Here is an 8,825-nt window from a genome sequence, read left to right as displayed (position 1 = left end):
GCCCCCCAGCTCAAAGCTCTTTGCTGCACCTGGACCAGGGGACCACTACCCCAGGGGTTAGAGGCCAGCCCCAGGTTGAGTAGAGGTCCTGTGCAGAAAGTAAGGACACTCCACCAAGGTTATCTGAGATCAAAGGAACCAGCTTTGGAATCCGGGGGTTCACACACGAAGGGGTCTACTCAGCCTCTCCACGTGGGCACCTTGGGATGCAGGCCCCAGGCAAGGCCAGGGTGATAAACAGGGTTCCCTTCCCCGGGAAAGGAGGCTACGGCATGAAGCGCCCAGCCAGGGTCCTTGGGGTGTCCCCACACCATTTAGGGGTCGTTACAGTGCAGTCTCCTTGGGAGCCCTGGCCCCCAGCTGCCTGGGAGGCTTGAAGCTGAGCACTTCTTTATAAGTGACACCTGCAGAGAGGCAAGAGACAGAAGGGACAGTGGCATTGGCTTTCACAGGAAGGCAGAAACCAGTGCCTCTGGCTGGGGGCTCCTGGATTCAATCCTCAGTGCCAGCGCCTCGTGGGCCCTTCTTCCAATCCTAATGAGGCCAGTCCTCTTAGGGAAACTTTGCGTGAAGACTGCTATGAAGCCAGATTCTCCCAGGGAAGCAGGAGGTGGCAGAGCTGTGCTCCTGGCCAGAGGTGGGTCACGTGATCACCAGGCTCTTGTCAAAGCAAAAGCTGCCAGCCAGCTGGGCGTGGTGGCGCACGCTTGTAATCCCCGCGCTTGGGAGGCGGAGACAGGAGGATCGCGCAGGTTCGAAGCCAGCCGCGCTGGCGTAAGAGACCCTGTTTCAAAAATATAAAATAGGTCTGGGAGTGTAGCTCGGAGGAAGAAGGGCTTCCGGGAACCCCAGTACCACAAAAAAAAAAAAAAAAAAAGCTGCCAGCCACAGTGTGTGGGAGTGGAGACCACAGAGAGGATCCTGTGGCCTATGGTTTTCATCTTATCTTGCTTAGCAGGCTTTCTTTACACAGAACCAGACTTGCAAACATGTGACCCAGCAGAAAAGGGCAGAGCCCCTGCTGGGGGCACAGAGATACCCTACCTCCCTAAGGAACATGGCGTGGAACCTTCAACCTGTCCAGCCCCCACCACCCCAGGTGCAGGACCAAGGCTCTGCGTCTAAGGCAGACAGGAAGAAGTCTGGGGCTCAGTGGGCCACCCTGGTGCTGCCCTCGGAAAGCCCTGCCGCCCAGGCCAGCCACACAGAATGAGCTGCCACTGTGGAGTGGAGGAGGAAGAGGCCAGTCCCAGCCTGAGGCTCAGGGCTGCAGCAGAGGAAGGCAGGGTATGGGGAGGCGTCTCTAAGCCCAGCCCTCAAAGATGAAGGACAGCCCTCAGTGTGAGGGGACAGTCAGCTCAGAGCCTGGAGGGGTCTGAGCTCAGTGGCTGTGGAGTGTGCCAGGGAGGGCTGAGGCCCTGGAGGGTAAACGGGGATATACTTTCTCTGCAGGCAGGACATGAGGCATATACAGTTGTCTAGATGGGAGGGGTCCCGAAGTGGGGCAAGGAGAGGTGAGAATAAATTCAGGATGTTTGAGGCTGGCCGTGGTGGCACACACTTGTAATCCCAGCATTCAGGAGGCTGAGACAGGAAGATCGCAGTTCGAGGACAGCCTCAGCTACTTAGTGAGGCCCTATGCAACTCAGTGAGACCTTGTTTCAAAAATAAATAATACAAAATAGGGCTAGGGCCGGGTGTGGTGGCACACGGTTGTAATCCCCGCTCTTGGGAGGCAGAGACAGGAGGATTGCACAGGTTCGAAGCCAGCCTCTCTGGCTTAAGAGACCCTGTTTCCAAATAAAAAATATTAAAAAAATAGGTGTCTGGGAGTGTAGCCCGGAGGTAGAAGGGTTTCCAGGAACCCCAGTACCACCAAAAAACAAAAAACAAACAAACAAACAAAAAATAGGGCTAGGGCTGTAGCTCAGAGGTAGAATGCCCCTGGGTTCCATCCCCAGTACCACACACACACACAAAAAAAAAAAAAAGTTCAAGAGGTTTGAGCAGAGAGGCCAGGGAGGGAGGGACAAATGGGTGTGGAGGGAGCTCTAGATGGCTGGACATCTGGCCTAGACTGGGGAGTCTAGGCAGCACAGCAAAGGGAGTACCAAGCTGGGGCGAGAGCGCTGCTCCGGACAGCTCCTGGGACTCATCGTGTGCCAACCTTTGTGTAGCGTGCCTGCCAGGAAGCCCTTCCCACTGCCTTCCGCTCCAGCCAGAGGGCACCTGGGCCCAGCTGCAGAACCCCACGCTGCCCTCTGACCTCCTGTCTTCTTCCTCCCCTACCCAGGGACAGAGGGCAACCTGCACGGGCATGCGGGGTCCAGACACAGGCCCACTCACGCTTCCACTCGTCCAGGGTGCGGTCCACGTCGTCAAAGGAGTCATCATACTTCTGGGCCTGGGGCTCATCGTCTGTGTCGTGGAGGGACTCAAAGTAGGGGTGGGCCAGCGCCCCAGCTGCCGTCACCCGCTGCTCTGCATCCAGCACCAGCATCTTCTCCAGGAGGTTCACGGCTGGGGGAAGGTGGGGTCAAGCCAGGCCGTGGAGACACCTCATGCTCCAGCACCCCAGGGCCCCCACCTCACCCGGCCCTACCCAGAGGGCTTGCGTTGGGCAGGACAGAGGCGAAATCCTTCTTCTCCAGCTCAGGGAGACCCTTCAAGTAGTTCTTAGCCTGTTTGGGAAGGATGAGGGGCCAGCTCCAGGCCTGGGGCCAGCGGGCTAGCCTGCAACTCACCAACCCCGTCCCCAACCCCGTCCCCAACCTCGTCACTCTGCAGCTTCTGCACGAACTCAGCGGGAGGCGTCCCCGTCACCTTCATGATCTCCTTCAGCTGGTCCAGGTCTGCGCAGAGGTCAGGAGCACAGCCAGAGTGCAGGGCCCACCCACCAGCCTGGAGCAGGAGCCCACTGGCCACCCACAGGAGGATACGGTCGTTGCCCTTGAAGAGGATCTTCCCGGTAAGCATCTCCGCCATGATGCAGCCCACCGACCAGACGTCCACTGCGACAGAAGCCCCGTCAGTGCCCAGAGTGGGGGCAGCACACATCACAGGAGGGGCGAGTGGAGATGGGGACCCAGGCATGGAGCAGGGGCACGTTTGGGGGAAGCATGCAGACACAGGCCACACTGTGCCCACACTGTCCCCAGGCTCTCACGCAGCGGGAGGAGAGGGTGGGGCGGGGGCCAGGGCTCGGGGCGGCCTCGCACCTGTCTGTGTGTAGCGGGTCCAATTCAAGATGACCTCAGGTGCCCGGTACCACCGGGTCACCACATAGCCTGTCATTTCGCTGTCGGCCTGCCTGGCCAGACCGAAGTCCAGGATCTAAGGGAAACAGCGGGGAGGTGGAGCTGAGGGAGCCCCGAGGAGCAAAGGCCAGCGGTGGTCTAGGAGGCCTGCGGGGTGGGCCTGAGCCTTCAAGGGTTCCTCCCAGGTTCTTCCCTGTGGCCAGAGCTCCCAGCCCACCTCAGAAGCAGGTACCCAGGGCCCTCCTCTGCCTGCTCTGTCACCCGGTTACCTGAAGAAGCCCTGTCCTGGTTAGGTATGGGGGCTGGGGACGCTCCCCCACACGCCACCTGCGGCAGGCATGGGGTGTGTCCGGTGTCTACCCCACCAAGTGCCTCCTCAGGGCCCATCAACTGCTCGGCCCAGGCCCAGATGTCTGGGCCTGTCCCTCTGCCCGGGCCTGTGCAGGTGGACGGGTAGGTGGACCCCTGCGCCCTCCCTGGTGGTCCTCCCTGCCCAGCGACACCTTCAGTTCACAGTCCTCGTTCACAGCCAGGTTGCTGGGCTTCAGGTCCTAGGGCAGAGGAGAGGAGCTCACTGCATCCTGCCTCACAGAGCACGCCCGAGGCCCAGGGCCCGATAGCACCACCACTGGGCCTCCCAACCGGGGGCCTGGCACCTGACCTGCGGCCCTGAGGAAGGGAGAGGTGCTGGACCCCGAGACGGGCTTCTAACAGGACTGTCAGTGTGCCCCCCACAGGTGGGAAACAAAGACTGTGCCCCTTTCTTGCCCGCACGGCCAGGGAGGGGCAGGTCCTGCCCTGCCAGGACTCACCCTGTGGATGATGCCAGCGGCGTGGATGTACTGTGGGAAAGAGGGGGCCGGAGACGTCAGCCCGGCCCCCGAGCCACAGGCTTTACCCTGCCCACCCAGGCGGCCACCGCAGCCCACCTTTAGCGCCTTCAGCATCTGATACACCAGGAACTGGACGCGGTCCTCACTCAGTGTCTCGTGCTTCATGAGCTTGCCCATGTCAGTGCCCATGAACGGCATCACCAGATAGCTGTGGGCATGGGCCGCAGATGTCAGGGCCGAGGGCCAGCCCCAGGCTCAAGCCCCACAAGCCCCGCAGGTGCCCCTTGAGTGTCACCCACAGCACCCGCTGCCGCCAGCCTCAGGGTCCTGCTACTACACCAGGCCCACTCCACCCATCACCTCACCCACCCCTCACTCAGCAGACGCCCTCCCTCCTGTTCACCCCTCTGCTGGCACGTCTAGTGAGGAGGCCTTTCTACCTGGTGTCTGTCTTTCTTTGTAGTGCCTTGCCCGTGCTAGGCAAGTGCTCTACCACTGAGCTATAGCCCCAGCCCAGTTATTTTTGTACTTATTTTTATTTATTTTTCAATTGGATCGCTCTCTGTTGCTCGAGCTGGCCTCAAACTCATGATCCTCTTACCTCTGCCTCTGGAAACGCTGAGATTACAAGCATACACCACTGCGCCTGGACATGTCAGGGCTTTGTGGTGCTGTTTTGTGGTACAGGGGATTGAACCCAGGAGCATTCTGCCACTAAGATGCACACCCAGCCCTTTTTATTTTTTATTTTGAGAGATGGCCATGCCAAGTTGCCTAGGCTGGCCATGAACCTGTGATCCTCCTGTCTCAGCCTCCCAAGTGTGTGCCACCACGCCTGGCCATGTAAGGGTTTTGAACTACCAACTGAAGGGTGCTGCATGCCTGGTGAGGGGCTACACCTTGAAAGCAGGAGGGTACAAGCTTCATGAGAAGGGGAGGCAGGAATCTGGAGCAGTGATGGGAGGGGGTACTGAAAGATACTTGGGTCAAAGGGATAGGCAGAGCCAGGCATGGTGGCACATGCCTGTAATACCAGTATTTGGGAGGCTGAGACAAGAGGATTGCAGGTTCTAAGCCAGCCTCAGAAACTTAACAAGGCTCTTAGCAACTTAACAAAATTCTGTTTCCAAATACAAAATAAAATAGGGCTGAGGGTGTAGCTCAGAGGTAGAATGTCCCTGGGTTCAATCTCCAGTGCCACAAGAGAAGAAGTGGGCAGGCAGGTGGAGGGAGGGTAACAGCATCCCAGAGAAACCTTGGAGCGGTGTGGGCTCCTGTCCTCTGCCAGCCAAGCACAGAGCCTTCCCCAGCCTGCTCCCTGGCCTCTGCCAACAGTAATGTAAGTCTGGAGTGGCGAGCTATAGGACTGGCTATATGAGGGTGCACAAGGTGGATCCTCTCTGCAGCCTCTGCCCATCTGCCGGCAAGTCAGCAGCTCCAGCTTTGGGGCACACACCGGGTGCCAGGGTCTGGAGCACGGGACCTGCCTGTTCACAAACACCAGGTCCAAGGTTCACACTTGCAGCCAGGGCCCAGGTGCCAGGCTTCAGGGCAGAAGGAACCCCGGCCCTGTCTGCAAATGCCAGCGTCTAGGGGTTCCAGGAGTGTGCAGGGCAGACTGGTTTAAGGAGGAAGTAGCAGTGTGCAGTGGCTACAGGGAGAGGCCCTCAAGCCAACCCAGCACCAGGGGGTCACCCATGCCCCTCCTGCCTGCCTGGCAGCCCAGGCCAGCACGCACAAGTCTGTGAAGTCGTCCAGGGTCTCATCAGGGGTGAACACGTCCAGCAGCCCGATCACCTGTGGGGCAGGGTGCCAGCTGGGGTCAAGAGCACACAGAGGATGCAGGGGTTCTGTGCACTGCAGGGAGGAACCCCCTGCAGCTGTCCTTGTCTTCTCTACACTGTGCCCCTGGCAGTGTGGCCCAGCCCTGGTACATTTGCCCACAGACAGGCTATTTTTGGATGGTGACAGCAGGATCCCCTGGGGGAGGGGCAGCCCAAGTGTGGGCTGGCTCCAAACAGTCCACAGGCTCTGGCCCCTTGGCCTTCCCACCCCTGCTCCTCTGCCCAGGTGGGGACAGGCCCTTGGGAAGAGTCAACATCTGGTAGATCCTTCCTGGATGTGTGCCTCTGCTGGCAAGGCCAAGTGCAGCACTGAAACAGGCAGGCCTGGTCCCCTGGAAGACCCCAGCTGGAGGAGACCACAGCCACAGGCAATGAGGCCCAGGCTGTGCTGGCCCTTGGGGGTGGCAGGCCTTCAGAGGCCCAGAGAGGCCTCCTGGGGACTGCATATACAAGCAGCCTGAGAGGCAGCTGTGTGCCAGAGGCCAGGCACAGGGAGGCAGATGAGAACACCTCCATGGTGGCTGAGGCCCAGGCCGGGGAGGAGCCCAAAGACGGCAGAGTGGGCCAGGCGGGGCTTGCACAGGCATACCAGGGCAAGGTCTGGCCGCGATCTGGAGAGCCACCATGGAAGGGTGTAACGCCTTGCTGTGATGCTGAGCATGTGCTTCTGGGTAGGGACAGCAAAGTGAGGCAAGACTGGACACGAGGTGGAGGGCAGCTGTAGGCAGGACCCGAGCCATGGGCAGGGCATGGATGAGGGGGAGCTGGGCTTAGGGGCAGGTAGGGCCTCAGATGTGACCTGAGAACCGGGGTCCCAGAACAGCCAGTGTTCTAATAAGAGGACAGGGCCCAGGCTCCAACTGTACCCCACGGTGTGAATCGGGGCCCAGAGCAGGGTATAGGAGCAGCCAAGAGCGTGAAGCGGCCACCAGGGAGTGCGGGCAAGGGCCTGTGGCAGCTCCCTGCCCTGCTGAGTTGCTCCAAGGCTCGGTTCCTGGTGGGAAGGGTATAATCAGCAAAGCCTCCCAGCTTGTGTTCGGGGCATCCTGAGGCAGCAGTGCCAGCTGTGGACAGATCAGGAGCCTAGTAGGGACGGAAGGCGCCTTGGCATGGTGGAGGTACCTCAGACTGGGCTAGAGGTGGGAGGTGACTGCAGAGGAGGCCCAGGGTTCTTGGCTAGACAGGGGCCAGGGATAGGGTGAATGGGTGGAAGTGGGTGATGAAACTGAGGATGCACTCGTGGGAACAAGGCCTGGGTGTGACTGGAAGGAGATAAGGCCAGGACAGGCTGCTGACCACAAGTGGACCTCACACAGAAAGGGAGCCAGGACCAGGGCAGAGGTGGACATGGGCAGTCTGAGAGAATGAAGGACCCACCTGAGGGGCTAAGGGTGGCCAGGAACCAAGGGGGTCAGCTTACTGGTGGATACAGGGACCTCATCCTCAGGGGGCTGGGGTCTCTGATGACCCAGGAGAGGCCAAGACATCTGTGACAGTATAGCTGCCCAGTCTGGGGTGAGAGGGACAGGCCTCAGCCCTAGGAAGAGCTGTCATAAGAAGGAAGAGCACCCCGGCAGAGAGAAGGAGGGGGACAGGTGCAGTGGTCTGGGTGTCCTGTGGCCAGGACTGGGAACAGGAGGCCTTTACTAGTGGGGTCCCAGACACGTCCCCACTGACCTGTGGAATGCTCTCCTAACAAACTCCCTAACTTCAGCGGGAGACCAAAGCCACAGTGCCAACCTCAGCCCTGCCCTGCTCTGCAATCCTGGGAGACCCACCTGCCTGCAGCACAGGTTTCTGGAGGTGGACGGGAGCAGGGCCCTGGGGGAGGGAAGAGGGGAAGCGCCCCTTCCAGGAAGACCCCCCTCCTGCCCTGGCTGGAGCAGGGCTTGGGGGCACCCTGGAGGATCCTCTCGGCCAAAGCAAATCATCGCCTGGGCAGAGGGGCCAGATGTCCCAGGATCAAGCCAGGGGCAGGGCGGGAGAGCCTGGGCTGGGGAAGCGGTGTGCCTCGGCGCGGCCGGGCTGGCCTCACTGCCTCCCCCGCGTCTGCAGCGGAGCGGCAGACCTCCCGCGGAGGGGGCCGCTGGGTGCGGTGGGCGCTGGGCCGCGCACTCACGTTCTCGTGGCGCATGTGTTTGAGCAGGCGCAGCTCTCGGTAGGCGCGCTTGGCGTAGAGCTCCGACTGGAAGGGCCGGTACAGCTTCTTGATGGCCACCTTGGCGCCCGTGCGGCTGTCCACGGCCGAGCTGCGGGGCGGACGGCTTAGCGCGCGGGCCGGGCCCCCGCGCCGCCGCCCCGCCGCCCCCCGCCGGCGCGCGCTCACCACACGGCGCCGTAGGCCCCCGAGCCCACGGGCTGCAGGTCCTGGTACACGGCGCGCACCTCCCAGGCCGTCTTGGTCACCTCCTGGCGGTAGAAGCCCTTGCGGGCGGGCTGCGGAGAGCTCATGGCGGGCCCGGCACCCGGGCTCGGTGGGCGCCCCCGGCTCGCGCCCCGCTCTTCCCTGGGGTGGTGGCCCTGGGCTCTCCAGGGCCCGCGACCCCGGCCCGACCCGCCGCGCGGCCCCTCCCCGGTGTGCGGACCAACCGGCCCCTGGGCCCAGTGCACGTGATGCCCCGCCCGTGCTCAGGCCCCTCCGGAAACCCGAGGCGGCGGCCGCCGGGGGAGGGCCGGAGCCTGGGGACGGGGGAGGGGAAGCCGCCCCGTTCAGTTCTGAGCGATACCCTGGCCGGTCCCTGGCCCCCGCCTGGGCTTCCCGCCCTGGGGTCTTAGCGGCCCCGGGCTCCGGTCCTCCCTCCCATGCCGCTTAGCCCACCCTAGGCAGCCTGAGCCCACCCAGCTTCTACCCCAAGACCCCGTCAGGGAGACAGCAGGTGCACCACTCCCAC

General features: G+C 61.7%; 1 protein-coding gene across 4 annotated transcripts; it reads right to left on the bottom strand.

Moving 5' to 3' along the window:
* Window positions 1-324: 324 nt before the first annotated feature.
* On the bottom strand, window positions 325-8,385 carry MAPK12 (mitogen-activated protein kinase 12; the record flags this gene model as incomplete). 4 transcript variants are annotated; one of them, XM_080706633.1, is made up of 12 exons in its annotated part: window positions 325-404; window positions 2,347-2,520; window positions 2,603-2,681; window positions 2,773-2,852; window positions 2,940-3,011; window positions 3,219-3,333; window positions 3,761-3,808; window positions 4,070-4,099; window positions 4,187-4,298; window positions 5,829-5,947; window positions 8,054-8,183; window positions 8,261-8,385. In XM_080706633.1, 12 exons carry the CDS (start codon window positions 8,383-8,385, stop codon window positions 325-327), a joined length of 1,164 nt encoding a protein of 387 aa, XP_080562759.1. The 4 variants fall into 4 exon arrangements, with proteins under 4 accessions (XP_080562759.1, XP_080562760.1, XP_080562762.1 ...); XM_080706634.1 differs by having other exon boundaries at window positions 5,829-5,887; XM_080706636.1 differs by lacking the exon at window positions 3,761-3,808 and having other exon boundaries at window positions 5,829-5,887.
* Between the last annotated feature and the right edge of the window lie 440 nt (window positions 8,386-8,825).

The sequence above is a fragment of the Muscardinus avellanarius genome, assembly GCF_963383645.1.
Source record: "Muscardinus avellanarius genome assembly, chromosome: 11".
Classification (NCBI taxonomy): domain Eukaryota; kingdom Metazoa; phylum Chordata; class Mammalia; order Rodentia; family Gliridae; genus Muscardinus; species Muscardinus avellanarius.
The sequence above is the reverse complement of the archived record's forward strand: the minus strand, read 5'-3'. Positions and strand labels throughout refer to the sequence as shown.